This window comes from Corythoichthys intestinalis, chromosome 10 (genome assembly GCF_030265065.1).
Source record: "Corythoichthys intestinalis isolate RoL2023-P3 chromosome 10, ASM3026506v1, whole genome shotgun sequence".
In the NCBI taxonomy this organism is placed as follows: domain Eukaryota; kingdom Metazoa; phylum Chordata; class Actinopteri; order Syngnathiformes; family Syngnathidae; genus Corythoichthys; species Corythoichthys intestinalis.
The window spans coordinates 13,646,233-13,665,844 of NC_080404.1; the positions used below are offsets into that span (position 1 = coordinate 13,646,233).

A 19,612-nucleotide genomic window follows, 5' to 3' on the forward strand; every position below is an offset into this window, starting at 1 on the left:
AGCCATTATTTAATAGTCACAACCATTCCTTTTCTTCTCACATTCAAGTGTCTTACTGTGTTTTGGCCAGGGAGTTTATCTCGTGTTTTTTTTTTTTTTTTTTTTTCTTTTTCTTTTTTTCCTGGCTGTGTCTGCTCAAACACTGGCATCAATGTGCGAGTGAGTGGGAGCAGTGGTACGGAGGAAGCTTCCTGGCCTGCTGCCAGCTGTTTTGATGTCTCCAGATTGTCATGATGCTGGTCGGATGCAGCAGGCACCAGTAGGCAGAGGAGCTGTCAAAAGAATTACCCCGGCTCTCACTTATCCGAGCATGGTGTACCCCCCGGTGGCAAAGTACAGCAATTACATATGGTGTAGGAGGACAACGACGGCAACATAGCTGCAGGAACAGTGGGTGGGGGCTTCTAGAGTGAGGCATGAAGCTATTTGCCCTATTTTGAGAGATTTTAATTAAGCAGACAAAGCAATTTCGCACATGCATCCCAAATGTCTACCCCTACATTGTTAATCCAGTTGCTAATTAGCCCAAATATTAGTGTAAGGCCAAGGCAGCCTGGCAGATGGCTGGTAGCAGGACATGCACATATTCCCTAATGAGATTTGACATTCCGGAATGCTGAATGCACTAAACATCTGCATTAAATGTAGATTTTTGATCAATATACTGGAGTAGTAGGTCTCGTGTGTGCTGAACACCCAGAACAGCACATCCAATTTGTTGTAAGGTGCATATGAGAGCAGCATAGAAAATGCTGTAGTGGTAACTGTACTTACAAGATTAATTGATTCTGGATGAAGCCTAGTAACCTGAAAATTTCATAAATAGAGACACGTTTTACATGTAAATGCCCTAATCTGTTACAAGCACTACTGACACGCAACATTAAATTTTATAATTGGGGTAAAATCGGAAAAAAAACAACTACCAAACACATTTGAATCATTCGTATACAGTACCTAACCTAACCTGTAATGAAGTAGATAATTGAAAATAATGCAAAGAACTCAAAATCTGAAATAAATGTATCTTGCACGTGAGGCAGTGTCTTCTTTCACGAGATCCATGGTACCTATCGCCTATCTCACTCTTCGTGACACAAAAACACAAGGAGACCTATGTTCTAATGTGCCATTAATGTAATGAACCATCTGTAGGCTTAAAAAAACTCTTGGGACAAAAACATGAGGAGCCTTGTGCTCATTTGGCTCAGACGTCAACCCGCAATATCAACAATAACACAATCGCGCCTGTGCATATCATCATACTGCGACGCCCAAATTTAAACGTCACCAAAAATAGGGCTGTTACTACCCAATCGTGACAGGCTACCGGATTGCGACGAATTGCTACTGCGCATGCGCGAACCCACACCATTTTCTCTCAAGAGATGACGGGAGATATAGATATGTACGTGATAATAATAAATATGATTTTTCTTTCTTATTTTTTGGGGTGATAATGGTCTCTGAAAGGTTTACTTGGGATAAGGGGCGAGGAAGACTCTTTAAACTGCACTGTTAAAATCCCTGATTAGACATTAAGTGTATGTATAGATCGTAAGGGTGAAGGCATGGGCGCTGCATAGTCTTGTACACTAGATGGTGGTATGCACCTGAAAGTTGCTTACAATCCGCCATTAATCAAAAGATTTTGTTTTTGTGTGCTGAGATGTCACTATGGTGATTTATACGTTAAATTCAGACATATAAAAACATTATTATTCAACCCATATGCCAGACAGTTTGAAGAATAATACAGTAAATGTATATGTCCGAATCTTTCACGTTTATAAGCATAAAGTCAACAAGGGAAGTGATGTAGCGGAGTCACGTGAACAGTTGGTCGCAATTGGGTAGCTGAACTGTATTGTTCTTCTTGCAATTAATTTTCAGGTGCATACTGCCACCTAAAGTACAAAATGTGCAGATTCCCCACCCTTACGATCTTTATATCAACTTAATGTTTTTCAAGAGTTTAAAAAGTGCTTTCCTTCCATACAGTGGTATGAAAAAGTATCTGAACCTTTTGGAATTTCTCACATTTCTGCATTAAACCAACGTCAAATGTGATCTGATCTTTGTCAAAATCACACAGATGAAAATACAGTGTCTGCTTTAAGTCAAACCACCCAAACATTTATAGGTTTTCATGTTTTAATAAGGATAGCATGCAAACAATGACAGAAGGGGGGGAAATAATCAAGTGGACCCTCTGCCTAAGGAGAGTAATTGAAAAGAGCAATTGAAAACAATTTTTACCAAACATTTTAATTCATGTGTGTGGCCAATCACTGATGAGTGGTTGAAAGCTGCCTGCCCACGATAAAACACACACCTGGTAAGGAATGTCTTGATGAGAAGCATTGTCAGATGTGTATCATGGCTCGGTCAAAAGAGCTCTCTGAAAACCTGTGATCAAGGATTGTTGATTTGTATAAAGCTGTAAAAGGATACAAAACCATCTCTAACAGTCTGGATGTTCAATCGACAGTCAGAGAAGTTGTCTACAAATGGAGAGAATTTGTCACTGTTGCTTCTCTCCTAAGGAGTGGCCCTCCACCAAAGATGACGCCAAGAGTTCAGCGCAGAATACTCAGTGAGGTAAAAACGAACCCTAGAGTGTCTGCTAAAGACTTACAGAAATCCCTGCCACAGTCCAATATCTCTGTGCACACAACAACTATATGTTAAACTATGGCCAAGAATGCTTTCCATGGAAGGACTCTACAGAGGAAGCTGCTGCTATCTAAAAAAAAACCATTGCTGCTCGTTTAATGTTGGCAAAAAGGCGTTTGGACACTACACAGAAGTTTTGGCAAAATATTTTGTGGACTGATAAAACCAAAGTTGAATTGTTTGGGAGTAACACACAACATCATGTGTGGAGGAAAAATGTAACAGCTCACCAAAATCAACACCTCATCCCCAGCGTGAAGAATGGTGGAGGGAGCTGATGATCATGATTTGGGGCTGTTTAGCTGCCTCAGGGCCTGGACAACTTGCAATCATTAAGGGAAGAATGAATTCAAAAGTTGATCAGAATGTTTTGCAGGATTACCTGAGGCCTTCTGTTAGACAATTGAAGCTAAATGCTGCAACAAGACAATGATCCAAAACACAGAAGTAAATCAACTTCAGAATGGTTTCAGAAACATAAAATACAAGTTCTGGAATGGCCAACTCAAAGTCCAGACTTGAACCTCATTGAGATGCAGTGGCATGACCAAAAGACAGTGATTCATGCCAGGCATCCCAGTAATCTGACTAAATTACAACAGTTTTGTAGAGAAGAATGGGCCAAGATTAGTCTTGATCAACGTTCCCGACGATCTGCAGCTACAGGAAGCGTCTGGTTGAATTTATTGCTGCCAAAGGGGGGGCACAAAATTAAATATGATGGTTCACTTACTTATTTTCCCCCCTTTATGTGATTGTTTTCATACTATCCTCATTAAAATATGAAACCTATTGAGTAAATGTTTGGGTGGTTTTAGTTAAAGCTGACACTGGTTTTTCATCTCTGTGGTTTTGACAAAGATCAAATCACATTTCATGGTGATTTTATGCAGAAATGTGAGAAATTCCAAAAAGTTCAGATACTTTTTCACACCATTGGAGGTATTGTTCAAAAATTTGTTATAAATATATTTTGCTATAATAATTTGCCTAAGATGATCAATTATTCATGTAGGTGTAATACCACCAACATCAATGTCATACAAAATACAATATTGTTATAAAAATGAATTGAAGCTTTAAAACTAACTTGCCCTGAGCATATATGACATACAGTAACTGTCAATCATCATTCCTCATGTTTGATTACTGTATTATCAGAAATAAGAGGCTGGTTGGCTGAGTGCCTTCAAGACACTACCATTGTACAGGTATTGTACAGGAAAAATGCAGATTGGAATTGTTAGAACAGAGGTTTAAGACGTTGTAGTGGCCATAAATGAGAATTGATTGTCATATTAAGTCTCGATTCTTTATATACCTTCTGGTGGTATTAGTTTCTCATAATAGCTCATAGGAAAGTGTGATAGTATTATCAAAAGACAAGAGATTGGGGATTAATTTGTAAACTCAGTTTCATTATAATTATCTTTTCAAAGTCCACCAGGGATGTGGAACTTCATTTTCCATCATAGTGTAGCTGTCACATATCTTCCTAATACTAATAATACCAAAATTTTCAGACTCCGAATGAGAGACACAATAATCAATGGCCACAGAGCAGCAACCTATATTGTTGGGCAAACTAGGTTTCTGCAATGTGGCCAAACCTAGATACATTTGTGCCAATTTAAATACAGTGCTGGCCAAAAGTATTGTCACCCATGCTTTTCTGTCAGATAATGCTCAAGTTCTCCCAGAAAATGATTGCAATTACAAATGCTTTGGTAGTAATATCTTCATTTATTTTGCTTGCAATGAAAAAACACAAAATAGAATGTAAAGAAAATTAAATCATTATCATTTTACACACAACTCCAAAAATGGGACAGATAAAAGTATTGGCACCCTCCCCCTAATACTTGGTAGCACAACCTTTAGAGAAAACAAGAACCACTTCCGGTATCCATCAATGAGTTTCTTACAATGCTTTGCTGGACCATTCTTCTTTGGCCAAATGCTCCAGGTCTCTGAGATTTGACGGGTGCCTTCTCCAAACTGACATTTTCAGATCTCTCCACAGATGGTCTATGGGATTCAGGTCTAGACTCATTGCTGGCCACTTTAGAACTCTTCATTGCGTTCTCTCAAACCATTTTCTAGTGCTTTATGAAGTGTATTTTGGGTCATTGTCCTGCTTGAAGACCCATGACCTCTGAGGGAGACCCAGCTTTTTCACACTGGGCCCTATATTATGCTGCAAAATTTGTTGGCAGTCTTCAGACTTCATAATGCCATGCACACGGTCAAACAGTCCAGTGCCAGACTTAACAAAGCAACCCCAAAACATCAGGGAACCTCTGCCATGTTTGACTGTGGAGACCGTGTACTTTTCTTTGAAGGCCTATTTTGTTTCCCTGTAAACTATATGTTGATGCTTTTCCCCCAAAACTCTACTTTTGTCTCATCTGACCAGAGAACATTTTTCCAAAATGTTTTTGGCTTTCTCAGTTAAGTTTTGGCAAACTCCAGCCTGGCTTTTTTTTTGTCTCTGGGTCAGAAGTGGGGTTTTCCTTATTATCCTACCATAAAGTCCCTTTTCATTCAGACGCCGACTGATAGTACGGGTGGACACTGTTGTACCCTCGGACTGCTGGACAGCTTGAACTGGATGTTAGTCGAGGTTCTTATCCACCATCCGCACAATCTTTCATTGAAAGCTCTCATCAATTTTTCTTTTCCGTCCACATCTAGGGAGGTTAGCCACAGTGCCATGAGCTTTACAATTATTGATGACATTGCACATGGTAGACACAGGAACATTCAGGTCTTTGGAGATGGACTTGTAGCCTTGATATTGCCCATGCTTCCTCACAAATTTGCTTCTCAAGTCCTCAGACAGTTCTTTGGTCTTCTTTCTTTTTGTCCATGCTCAGTGTGGTACACACAAGGACACAGGACACAGGTTGAGTCGACTTTAATCCATTTTAACTGGCTGCAACTGTGATTTAGTTATTGCCACAACCTGTTATGTGCCACGGGTAAGTAACCGCTGCTCTTAATTACACATATTAGAGAAGCATCACATGATTTTTCAAAGGGTGACAATACTTTTGTCCGGCCCATTTTTTGGAGTTTTGTGTAAAATGATAATATGTTTTTTTTCTATTCTCTTTTGTGTTTTATCATTACAAGCAAAATAAATGAAGATATTACTATCAAATCATTTTTAATTACAATCATTTTCTGGGAGAAATTGAGCATTATCTGACAGAATTGCAGGGGTGCCAATACTTTTGGCGATTACTGTATATATTGAGTCAGGAAATATTCTGCAGGAATTCCATCACTTGACTTTATTTGAAGTCTACCTATTGGATTGTGCATGCTCAAAAATGGTGATGTTTGGACAGTGTTTGAATAATTTATTTTCATATCCTCTTATTTATCTCAAATCTTGAACATATATTTCCCCCAAAACCTTTGACAGTTGTTCCCAGGAAAATGTAAATTGCATTGGACCTGGTGCCCCTGTACCTTGGCATGCACGTCACAATCCTGTGAGATGCAGTTGACAGCTCCCCTTCCTGCAGAGGCTCTTCTCCTGAGGGGAGAACGGAAGGGAAAAAAATGCTGTCTCGTGTCTGCCATTTCCTCCCCTTGTTAGTATCAAAGCCTAATTTGTCACATCACACGGATACAAACACATGCTCACTCCTCTGAAAGCCCACACAACAATGGTGTTTTGTGTTTTACATGAGAGAAAATGAATGCTTGGTCTAGTTTGGTGGCTTACATCTGCCCTGTGACAGCCTCCTGTTGGGCACATTGACAGCCTCATTCTGTTCAATTTGTTTACATAGAGAGGCTACAGAAAACGACTGCACTTAAAGAATTGGATTTACGAGAGATTCCCCACAGTTTTTCTCCACATCTCGACACATACAATTGGACTTTTTTCTCATCTCAGCCTCGCAGATTTTGACAGGGTGAGATAATGGTTGAAGTCATTAAAAGCGCCAACTGCATGGTTTGAGTTAGAGATTGTTTTCCACCTCATAGCAGACTCTAGTTGTAATCACTCGTACAGTAAATGAAAAAGGTAAACAATGATTTTCTATATTAGCTGTTGCCACAAATATACAATATTTTTATGTCCTTGAATAAGTCCTCCTATATTATAATGTATTCTCTGTAAATTCAGACATATAAAAAGACAAAATATATTGTCCCCAACTCCTACACCACTTTCACAGGTATGCTTTACAGGAAATTATGATTTTTTTCCCCTATGATCTTTGTTTATAAGCATCGAGTATACCACCATGAATCACAACTATTTCACAAACTGGAGAAAGAATGGGAACGGTAGTAAAGAAATTACACTAAACACAGTAAGCTAACATGTACAACGTGTAAAGAGTAGCAAACAACAGTAAATAATATTTGGAGATGAGTATTATACAAGTGTTAGGACCTCAGATTTTTCCGACAGTTTCCAAATGTTGCCCTCAGCCTCTAGTAGGAAGCTGTGTGACTCGTTTTTCACACACCCATCGTCTGCAGGGTACCCCGGGAGGGACGTACATAAATTGGATTTGGGTGAATTACTCCGGATGGGATGGATGTGACATGTGACTCTGTGTGACTGGGAAGTAGTGATGAGGTGGTCTATGGGACAGTGATACCCAATAACACCCGAGCTCTCCATCTCCCACCTCTTCGGCATCTGTCTAAGCACCAAGCACAAGAGCAGTAATGGCTTTGTTATTGGGTTGTGGTTTAGTTACATCCTCTGAAATGCAGTTACAAACTCTTGCCAGCGTTAAACAATGTCCCTAGCATTTCTCCAGACAGCTGCCTAATGCATTGAGTCAATGCAGCTGCAATGAGCAGACACTCAAAATCTATTGACAAGCACAAATCTTGTAGATCTTAACTCATTCACTCCCAGCCATTTTTACCGGAGCAAGGCCCTCCGCTCCCGGCCGTTTAACTGGATTTTGACTGATTTTGCAAGGCCCACAGAAAATTCTGTTCTATTGCTATATTATGATATAAACATGCAACCCACTAAAAGAAAGATTAGACTCTCTTCTTTCAGCAGAAAAAAAGTTCATATTTTTTTCCATTCTTTAGAAATCAGTATTAGAAAATAGCTTAGTTTGAGCAATTTTCCAATTGCTGATGAAAAAATTGACAAATTGAGCTTTTTGTGGAAGCATACATTTCAAATACAGTGCCTTGCAAAAGTATTCGGCCCCCTTGAATCTTGCAAGCTTTCGCCACATTTCAGGCTTCAAACATAAAGATATGAAATTTAATTTTTTTGTCAAGAATCAACAACAAGTGGGACACAATCGTGAAGTGGAACAACATTTATTGGATAATTTAAACTTTTTTAACAAATAAAAAACTGAAAAGTGGGGCGTGCAATATTATTCGGCCCCTTTACTTTCAGTGCAGCAAACTCACTCCAGAAGTTCAGTGAGGATCTCTGAATGATCCAATGTTGTCCTAAATGACCGATGATGATAAATAGAATCCACCTGTGTGTAATCAGGTCTGCGTATAAATGCACCTGCTCTGTGATAGTCTCAGGGTTCTGTTTAAAGTGCAGAGAGCATTATGAAAACCAAGGAACACACCAGGCAGGTCCAAGATACTGTTGTGGAGAAGTTTAAAGCCGGATTTGGATACAAAAAGATTTCCCAAGCTTTAAACATCTCAAGGAGCACTGTGCAAGCCATCATATTGAAATGGAAGGAGCATCAGACCACTGCAAATCTACCAAGACCCGGCCGTCCTTCCAAACTTTCTTCTCAATCAAGGAGAAAACTGATCAGAGATGCAGCCAAGAGGCCCATGATCACTCTGGATGAACTGCAGAGATCTACAGCTGAGGTGGGAGAGTATGTCCATAGGACAACATTCAGTCGTACACTGCACAAATCTGGCCTTTATGGAAGAGTGGCAAGAACAAAGCCATTTCTCAAAGATATCCATAAAAAGTCTCGTTTAAAGTTTGCCACAAGCCACCTGGGAGACACACCAAACATGTGGAAGAAGGTGCTCTGGTCAGATGAAACCAAAATTGAACTTTTTGGCCACAATGCAAAACGATATGTTTGGCATAAAAGCAACACAGCTCATCACCCTGAACACACCATCCCCACTGTCAAACATGGTGGTGGCAGCATCATGGTTTGGGCCTGCTTTTCTTCAGCAGGGACAGGGAAGATGGTTAAAATTGACGGGAAGATGGATGCAGCCAAATACAGGAACCTTCTGGAAGAAAACCTGTTGGTATCTGCACAAGACCTGAGACTGGGACGGAGATTTATCTTCCAACAGGACAATGATCCAAAACATAAAGCCAAATCTACAATGGAATGGTTGAAAAATAAACGTATCCAGGTGTTAGAATGGCCAAGTCAAAGTCCAGACCTGAATCCAATCGAGAATCTGTGGAAAGAGCTGAAGACTGCTGTTCACAAACACTCTCCATCCAACCTCACTGAGCTCGAGCTATTTTGCAAGGAAGAATGGGCAAGAATGTCAGTCTCTCGATGTGCAAAACTGATAGAAACATACCCCAAGCGACTTGCAGCTGTAATTGGAGCACAAGGTGGCGCTACAAAGTATTAACGCAAGGGGGCCGAATAATATTGCACGCCCCACTTTTCAGTTTTTTATTTGTTAAATAAGTTTAAATTATCCAATAAATTTTGTTCCACTTCACGATTGTGTCCCACTTGTTGTTGATTCTTGACAAAAAATTAAAATTTTATATCTTTATGTTTGAAGCCTGAAATGTGGCGAAAGGTTGCAAGGTTCAAGGGGGCCGAATACTTTTGCAAGGCACTGTATAACTTTGACTTTAACACAGCTATTTTTTGCTTTAGTTACATCCCAAACATCTGAATAATGTTTTCTTTTTACAAAATAAAATAAACAACAAGACAAATAGAGCTTTTGATAGCAAAGTGACAAATTATTTACACATAACTAAGTGAAAGATGACACTGTTCCGGCCGCGACAGCCGGTTAAACTTTTCCCTCATCGCCTTCTGTCTCATTAAGATGAATTTTTTTGAGTCTCTGCGGGCTCTGCTTGTGAGCAGCACGGACTCAAAGGCATCGTCCGCTGCACTAGTTGTTCCAGTCGTTCTGCTTGGTCGTCCAGTGCCTGGCATCCCGGACGTCCTACTGGTTGTTCTGCTCGGTCGTCCGCCCCCTGGCATGCATTCGGTCGTCTTCCGCCGGCACCCCAGCCGTGGCCAGTTTCATTGCTGTAAAATGGATTTTCATCTTTGTGCTTTGAGCTAAATCGAAACAGAACACAGAGATGTCTTTTTTGAAAAAAAACCAAAATGTAAAAGACGTATAAATACGTCTTTGGGACACTGAAACAAATAAAAATGGAACATATTTATACGTTTTTGGGAACAAATGAGTTAATATATCTTGCCATATAAATGACCCTGTTTAGTTTGTCGTTGTGACACAGGCACACAACATGGATACAGAATTATATAGCAGTCACATGATTTTCCGTTAATTATCTTCCGAATTGTGTTTATGGTCTTTGTGCCATTGTGTTCGAACAAGTCTTAGTCTTGTTGTCAATATAACTATACTCTAGAGAGATGCTGTAATGCTAAAGTTAGCTGAAGTTTTAATTGAAATTATTGTTAATTATAAATTACACCTTACTGTGCGTGGGGGGGGGTAGATTAATTGCAACAGACTGGACAAGATTTACTTTAAATTTTTACTGTTTATCACTGGAAGTCCCTGGGTTTTTTGGTCATAAAGAAATACCAGAAAGGCGTCACATGACCCCGATACCAAACTGCTACTCGGCTTTGTCAAACAATAGACCACTCAAACAAGCAATCAAGCAGCCGAGGAGGGAAGCGAGGGTTTCACTCTGAATAGCTGAAAATAGCATCTTGAGTATTAATCTAGACTTGTTAACTCCTAGGTTAGTGTAAAAATGACGGCCATGTAGCATGAAACTACGACTAGCATCCAGAGCCGTAGCTAAACCAGACTGTCTACATTTTAGAAAATTGAGTGTCAGAACATCTGGGGCGAATCCCATCAAGACCTTTACTTTGTCCTGACAAGTCCAACATTCAGTTGTCAAGGTTCACAGTTTATTATATTGAAGCACATAATGACCAAAGAACTTTCCACAGCAGCTCAAACAGCTGTTTTGTCAGACCAAACACAAGCTTCAGTATACAGTACATACTGTAGGCAAACTGCAGCTTTTGGAATATCACAGTCAGCGGACACGCCTCCAAAGTCTTATACCTGATGGGCAAGCCTTATTTTCTCCTATTTTAGGCTTTATTACGTGTATTTACCAGTGGTTTTATTTATTCATGCTTGACAATAATGTTCCTTTTCTTCACTCAAATAATTCATTAACAATTGCACAGTCTCTTTAAAACTGCCACATTCTTTATCAATGAGCTAACATTTTCGTGTCCATCTCTTCTATTTCCAGAGGCAACGGTCCTCAGTTACGACGGCAGCAAGTTTATGAAGGTCCAGCTACCCGTGGTGATGCATACAGAAGCTGAAGATGTTTCCATGCGCTTCAGATCCCAGCGAGCCTATGGCATCCTCATCGCCACCACCTCCCGGGATTCGGCCGACACCCTGCGTCTGGAGCTGGAGAGCGGCCGCGTCCGACTGACAGTCAATTTAGGTAGCGACCCAAGCGTGTATCCTCTGCAGCACCAAAGTCATGTGTCAAATTGAGCTAAACTATGCCTGACAACTCTTTCAAATTCGTGCCACACCACCACATGCATTGGACTTCACGCACATACCAATATTGTTATTATTATGTTTACATTCTTGAATAGAAGGAGATGGTGTAAAGCTTTCAATGGCAAGCGTCTGCGGCTCTCTGCTTACTGCCACTTGAGCTCACAGCTGCCTTTGCCCAGGAAGGAAATGCTCACCACCCATTCCATTAGTGCTTTCCTCTAATGCACTTAAAAGATAGATTATGAAGATACGATAGATACATGTATAGATAGATAGAGAGAGAGGGGGAGAGAGAGAGAGAGAGAGAGAGAGAGAGAGAGAGAGAGAGAGAGAGAGAGAGAGAGAGAGAGAGAGAGAGAGAGAGAGGTGTGAAAAAAATATCTGAACCTTTTGGAATTTCTCACATTTCTGTATAAATGTCAGAATGTGTCAAAATGATACAGATGTAATCAGACTCTGCTTTAACTAAGACCACCCTAACATGTACAGGTTTTCATATTTTAATGAGGATAGCATGCAAACAATGACAGAAGGGGGAAAAAGAAATAAGTGAACCATCACATTTAATATTTTGTGCCCCCCCCCCCTTTTGGCAGCAATAACTTCAAACAGATGCTTCCTGTAGCTGCAGATCAGTCTGGCACATCGATCAGGATTAATCTTGGCCCATTCTTCTCTACAAAACTGCTGTAGATCGGTGAGATTCCTGGGATGTCTGGCATGAATCGCTGTCTTTAGGTCATGCCACATCATCTCAATGGGGTTCAAGTCTGGACTTTGACTTGGCCACTCCAGAATGTGTATTTTGTTCTTCTGAAATATTTCTGAGGTTGATTTACTTCTGTTTTGGATCACTGTCCATGTTGCAGCATCCATCCTCATTTTAGCTTCAACTGTCTGACAGACAGACTTAGGTATCAAAACAACCCCAAATCGTGATACTCCCTCCACCATGCTTCACGGTGGGGACGTTGTGTGTTACTCCCAAACTATTCAACTCTGGTTTCATCAGTCCACAAAATATTTTGCCAAAACTTCTGTGGAGTGTCCAAGTGCCTTTATGCGAACATTAAACGAGCAACAATGTTTTTGTAGACAGCAGTGGCTTCCTGTGTGGTGTCCTCCCATGAACACCATTCTTGGCCATAGTTTTACATATAGTTGATGTGTGCACAGAAATATTGGACTGTGCCAGTCATTTCTGAAAGTCTTTAGCAGACCCTCTAGAGTTCTTTTTTTACCTCTCTTTGGTGGACGGCCACTCCTTGGGAGAGAAGCAACAGTGCCAAACTCTCTCCATTTGGAGACAACTTCTCTGACTGTCGATTGATGAACATCCACACTTTTAGAGATGTTTTTTTTTTTTATCCTTTCCCAGCTTTATATAAATCAGCAATCCTTGATCGCAGGTGTTTAGAGAGCTCTTTTAACCGAGCCATGATGCACATCAGACAATGCTTCTCTTCAAGACTTTAAGTCTTACCAGGTGTGTGTTTTATAGTGGGCAGGGCAGCTTTAAACCACTCATCAGTGGTTGGGCACACACCTCACTTAAATTATTTGGTAAAAATTGGTTTCAATTGCTCTTAAAGTCTCCTTAGGCAGAGGGTTCACTTACTTAATTTCCCCCCTTCTGTCATTGTTTGCATGCTATCCTCATCAAAATGTAAAAACCTAGTGTATAAATGTTCGGGTGGTTTTAGTTAAAGCAGACACTATTGTTGTTGTTTTTTTTATCTATGTGATTTTGACAAAGATCAGATCACATTTGATGGTGATTTTATGCAGAAATGTGAGAAATGTTCAGATACCTTTACATACCACGATAGATAGATAGATAGATAGATAGATAGATAGATAGATAGATAGATAGATAGATAGATAGATAGATAGATAGATAGATAGATAGATAGATAGATAGATAGATAGATAGATAGATAGATAGATAGATAGATAGATAGATAGATAGATAGATAGATAGATAGATAGATAGATAGATAGATAGATAGATAGATAGATAGATAGATAGATAGATAGATAGATAGATAGATAGATAGATAGATAGATAGATAGATAGATAGATAGATAGATAGATAGATAGATAGATAGATAGATAGATAGATAGATAGATAGATAGATAGATAGATAGATAGATACTCAATAGGTATTAACTATTTTTTTTAATGGAGACTTAATATGTTTTTAATGGAGACTTAATATGTTTTACCTATCAGCAAGACCACTTTTTTTCCTCTTTAAAATCTGAGCATTTCCTGTAAGGGCACGCAAGTGTTGGTCTCTGGCTGTTTGCTCCCACTTTTCTGCTGCGGTTGACAACACACGACAGGCAGGGCCAAAAATGAAGGCAGGGAGGGGGTTTTCGAATTGGGTCACCTATCGTAGAGCACAACATGAGCTGAGCTTTTGCAACCAGGGAGGTAAAAAGGAAAAGTAAGATAAAGCCTGTGTGCCCGCGGCTTACTGTAAGTCAGTCATGAAAGTTGACAACTAGAGCTGCTGTGGTAGAATTTAGACTATACCACGCTGGAAAAGGTTACTACTAAAAACATTAGATTTTTTTTCTTCTTCAGTTTTGTGTTTTATATATTTACAACCTGGATACAAATACACAATATAGTATCTTTGGAGTGCAGTCATTGGCATAGAGATGATTGTAATGTGTATAAGAATTGGTTTAAGTAACGGTCATTATTTTATTACTGTAATTTCTCTACTGCCGTGAATAGCTCAATATATTAATAAACAGGTAGTAATCTTAAAACTTCATATTTTACGGGTTGATTGTGGTTAATTTGTGAAATTATAGATGAATTAGCCTTGATGGCCCTGTCTGACTCTGACCAAAATCTTATGCTCTCTTCAAATAATAATAGTCCAGCTAAAATGTGAAGACAAAACAATAATAAAATTCATATTTGTATTTACTTGAACAGCTATAATCCCTTTTGGATATACCCATAAACCATGCTACTATGCTCTTCTGTCACAACTACTGTAGCACTTTCAATGTTCATGTTGCAGCTGGAGGCAATAAGTGAGAGCATCAGAGAACGGTCAGTGTCCGTGTGTATGTCCCCAGAGAGGTGGACTGTATGTATTGCTGATGTCTGCAGCTGCATTGTTGAAAGATGAATTTATCTCTCATCTATTCTTCCCCATCTAGATTGTATCAGGATAAACTGTACCTCCAGTAAGTTACTGCTCACATTCATTTATTCTATAAGTCTTCTTTTAACATACTTCTCTGAGCATTTATCAGTTAGAATCATGGTTATACACGTAGCAGGCAGCCTATATATGTATGTAGTTTTTTTTTTTTTTTTTTTTTTTTTTTTTTTTTGCAGCTATTATGAATTACATTCCAAAGCTCTCATAAGGTGTATCTGACTTGCATCTTGCACGTTAACATTTCATAGTGATACTAAAGAAATAAAATTTTCAGAAGCATTTTGGTGGTATTAGACATACAGCGATCCTTGTCACATTTTTTTTTTTTTTTAATTTCATTTATTTCACATTTCCTTTGACTTCAGTATGTCAAGCTGGTTTTAAATTGGCGGGGTCATTCATGGTACAAGTACAGGAATTACAGAGTGTGCATTCATTCTCATTAACCTGCCTCACGGAGCAGAAAGAAATGTTTGAAAAAGAAGGTGGCGAGACTAGATCACTGCCCGTGTCTTTCTTTGTGTAAGGTAACATCGCAACATTTTAAGGTGCTAAATATCCTAGACATCTATTATTGAGTAACTGTGATTAATAAATGATTTCATCCTTGGAATTATAATGCATGACCTTTCTTCCTGCTTAATGATTTCAGAGATATATACTATCAGTATTGTAGATAATAATGGCGGAAATAAAATATCATTCATACAGCTTGTCCCCACTTATAGAGGGGTTTCATATGTCGTAAGTCTGTTTTTTATATTCAGAAGGTCATGATGAGAAGAGAGAGGCCTTGCACAACAGACTTCCCCATGTCACATGATGTGAAGTGACCTCCAGACATGCCTCTATGAGCCAGCCACTCTTAACACCTTTCTACACTAAATGCTAAATAGCATTGTCCATGCCTCCTGGATGCTTCACTTGTTTGTGTATGCAAATGAAAGCTCACAGCTCTAATTCCTCGTTTCAACACTTTAAAAGGTCATTCTTGGTTTATGATGATACTGTGAAGGCATATTAAGTGTGCACACGAAAAAAACGGTTACATCTATTGATATAATATTTGGATTCATGTGTATAATTTTATTTGTTTTAAAATTAGGCCTGCACAATGTATTGTTTGAATTCGCCATCGCGATGTGCACATGCGCAATAGTCCTATCGCAGAATGTGCGGTTATTATTATTATTATTATTTTTTTTTTTTAACACGTTAACTTTTGGTTTGATTCATAAAAGCAGAAAGTGTGCAGAGAAATGGCTTCCTGTATCCATTTTATATGCAACAATCTTCATCAATCACAGATAAAAACCCCTTAACCTGAATTAAACAGTATTTTATGATTACAATCATATATCGCGAGTTTGCCATTTTTTGCACTTTCAGTTCTTACATAAATTAATAATAAACAAATAAATACATTTAAAGTAAATCAAAGCACCTTAAAGCTATAATGCAATGATAAAAAAAAATACAGAAACTAAGATAACATTTTATCAAAATAATATGATAAATTGTTTAAATGATGTAAAATAAAGGGAAAAACATAAGAACACAAGAATAAATGAGAAAAACAAGGAGGAAACTCAGGAAAAACAATCCAATAAAATACTAATTGCAATACACTTATACAAAAACATAGTGAGTCAACCAAAGTCTTCCCTAACAGAGCTATTCAAGTCATCTAAGGAAAATTGTTCTAGTTTAATATTGCAATATAGTATATCGAAAACACCTAAATAGTCACAATATAGGTTATATCCAATGTCGTTCATTTAAAATATAAATCAACAAAACAATGACAAGAGGAAATTTGTCTTTGTTTGGCTGACATTTAGCATTTAAGTGTTATTGTAAAGTATCACAAAATGCTTCAAGGATTATATACTATAGCTTTGTAGTGCATATCGCTGAAAAAGAAAAGCCTAAGTTTATACTCCATAATAGCTATTCCAGTAACTTAAATATATTAATAAATAGTGGAATGAGGCAAAAAAAAAAAAAAAAAAAAATGAAGCTCAAACCCACATTTGGTCTCAGGAGATAGAAAATGAAGGTTCAGAGAACTCACCATGTTTAGTTTCATATTGAATTCAGTTTTTCCCCCATTATTTTCTCAGTTATTTCTGTCCTCTTCTTCCCACTCATGTTAATTAATGTGCAGTGTCAGGCACTGTGGTTCTGGTCAGCTTGGTGCTTGACTAATTTCAGTAGCAACTCAAAGAACACATCACTGTCAATTAGGGAGCCATGCTCCCTGGGGCTGCTGAGAGCTGTCTCAAGAAAACACTGCCACTTCCGCTTAAACACTCATAATGTGTGCCAAGTGATTACAAGCTAAAGCAGAAAATTTTAAATTGTATGGCTATAGATGGTTTTCTGCTTCCACGGTATTATGACAAATTATGAACAATATTTCCCCTTTTACTGTTATGCACAACACAGTATGTAAAATAATTTAATATTTCATCACCCTTTTCAAATTAATTGGCCAAGATTTTTTTTTTTTTTTTTAATTTTAACAAAATCGATTAACATTGTTACTGAATTAAAAACAAAAAAAAAAAAGAAAAAAAAATCAACACATGATTTAGTTATTTGTCTTTCCTGAAAAATCTGTGGGGGCGGAGGGCATTAATGATGTGGCCGATTATTTTAGGTGGCGTTGATATGTTGTATATGTGCACAAGCTAATGACCATCCACCTGCAATCCTTAACACTTTTGAGTGTGATTAGTGAGTTATATGTAGTCTAGATTATGAGTTTTACAACCAAAACAAAACATTTTTCCTAAAGTCCTTAATGTTAATATACTGTATATTGGCTGACATGCCTGATTAGTCTGAACAAACATGAGATTTCATGGACCAATTTCCTATCCAGACCAAGATGCAATAAGCCTCACTGGCAGCAGTGGCGTGGAAAGCTACAGCACCCCCTGGTGTTGGGGAGAAAAAAACTTTTGGTAGATCATTTTTGTTAAAAATTGATAACTAAATAAATAAATCACATTGAAACCAGGGCTGTCAAACGATTAAAATTTTTAATTGAGTTAATCACATCTTAAAAATTAATTAATCCTAATTAATCCCAATTCAAACCATCTATAAAATATGCCATATTTTTCTGTAAATTATTGTTGGAATGGAAAGATAAGACACAAGACTGATATACACATTCAACATACTGTACATAAGTACTGTATTTGTTTATTATAACAATAAATCAACAAGATGGCATTAACATTAACATTCTGTTAAAGCGATCCATGGTTAGAAAGACTTGTAGTTCTTAAAAGATAAATGTTAGTACAAGTTATAGATATTTTATATTAAAACCCCTCTAAATGTTTTCGTTTTAGTAAAATTTGTAAAAATTTCAATCAAGAAAAATAAACTAGTAGCTCGCCATTGTTGATGTCAATAATTACACAATGCTAATGGTGCTTAAACCCATAAAATCAGTCACACACAAGCGCCAGAAGAGGGCGACAAAACACCAAAAAACACAAGTAACAAGTGGAAATGACACTGCTGTCATTTTAATCTGTTTGAGCGGGGCATGTGCGTTAATTGCGTCAAATATTTTAACGTGATTAATTTAAAAAAATAATTACTGCCCGTTAACGCGATAATTTTGACAGCCCTAATTGAAACATTAGCGTATTTAACTTTGGGGATTAAATATATATTTTGAAAATGTTTTTGTTTGTTTATAACATGGTCACCACCTGACACCTTGCTTGCTCCAAGTATCATGTTGAATACAGGGTGAGTTATGCTTCTGCGGCAGACCTATACCGCCAAGGCAGACCCAATTTATGACCCTTCGCCGTAGCCTGACGTGCATCTCCACAATTTTCTGACTTTGCGTCATGTCAACACGTGGAGACGTGATGCAAATGAACTGTGATTGGTCCGCTCAGACTGTTGTTTCCGGTTCAGAGCGAAATCACTGCCATTGTTGGGTTACACGAAAAACTCGACCAAGCCGACTAGTGTATCATCGAAGAGGTCAGCTAGTAAGACAATCCCTACAATGTCTCATCAACACATTATAAAGATTTCCAAATGACAAACAAAAAAACTCAGTTGGCATTGTTGTGTAAACAGAAAAAAACTAGAGGAAGTCGACAAGAGTTCCCCAAAACCACACAAACACAACGCCACACCCCTCTAGTGGCTTAGCGGTGAATTACAGCGCAACGCATGCCCTTGCCGCAGAACTATCGAATGCTCATTGACGCCGTCGTCGTTACGCCGTCACTGCAACGCAGAAGCATAACTCAGGCTTTAGTAAGGCACTATTGGAATGGAAAAGTTAACCATTGACAGAGCAGGCATTACCATGGAGCAAAAACAATATTTTTTCTCTACAAAAACAGTCATTTTCTAAAATTCAATTTGATGTCAAAAATAAAGATGATTATGATGGTAGCTCCATAATAGTGCCCAGTTAGGAAGATTTAGACCAGATTAAGACCATGGAGTCCAGAAAGGAAATCGCTCTTTGGTGTGTTCAAATAGGTAACACATGCTTTGTAGCCATAATATTATTTGTTGTTGCTGTTGAGCTTCCGATGTTAAGAGCGCTGTTGGTTATTCATGTGCAATTTATTTTAGTGTTGTGAAAAGGGGGTGTTAAACCGAGGTTTATTGGACCTTTTAGTTTTCAAATGTGTTCGTGTGTCATTTCACCGTCTAGCTGCGGAAATTTAAATTATAATACATGGACAGTTTTATTTCCAATACAAAAACTCCAGCACACAAAATAGGTGAAATAGAACGCTGTCTTTATAGTAGCCTAGTAGTAGAACATAAACTATCCAGCATGCGTGTGTACTGCCATTGTGCATGCCTTGTATGGAGAAAACACACGAGCATGACAAATTTGGACTGGAATAACTAAAAAGGTACATCAGTACCCCATGCTGTGAGTGACTTCCAGCACCCCTGACTGGCAGTCATTTCAATGAGCATTTGTTCTTTCGAGTACTGATGCAGTTAGGAGAATTTA

The 19,612-nt window shown here is 38.4% G+C and overlaps 1 protein-coding gene across 29 annotated transcripts in view; it reads left to right on the forward strand.

Moving 5' to 3' along the window:
- The window catches only part of LOC130922805 (neurexin-1a-like), a 492,025-nt gene that overhangs the window by 200,885 nt on the left and 271,528 nt on the right, over window positions 1–19,612 (forward strand). For 20 of the 29 annotated variants that reach the window (XM_057847885.1, XM_057847886.1, XM_057847902.1 and 17 more), the window contains 2 exons: window positions 11,135–11,338; window positions 14,588–14,614. In XM_057847885.1, coding sequence (XP_057703868.1) covers window positions 11,135–11,338; window positions 14,588–14,614 — 231 coding nt within the window. The remainder of the gene's footprint in view (window positions 1–11,134; window positions 11,339–14,587; window positions 14,615–19,612) is intronic. The other 9 variants (XM_057847890.1, XM_057847905.1, XM_057847898.1 and 6 more) reach the window with 1 other exon arrangement.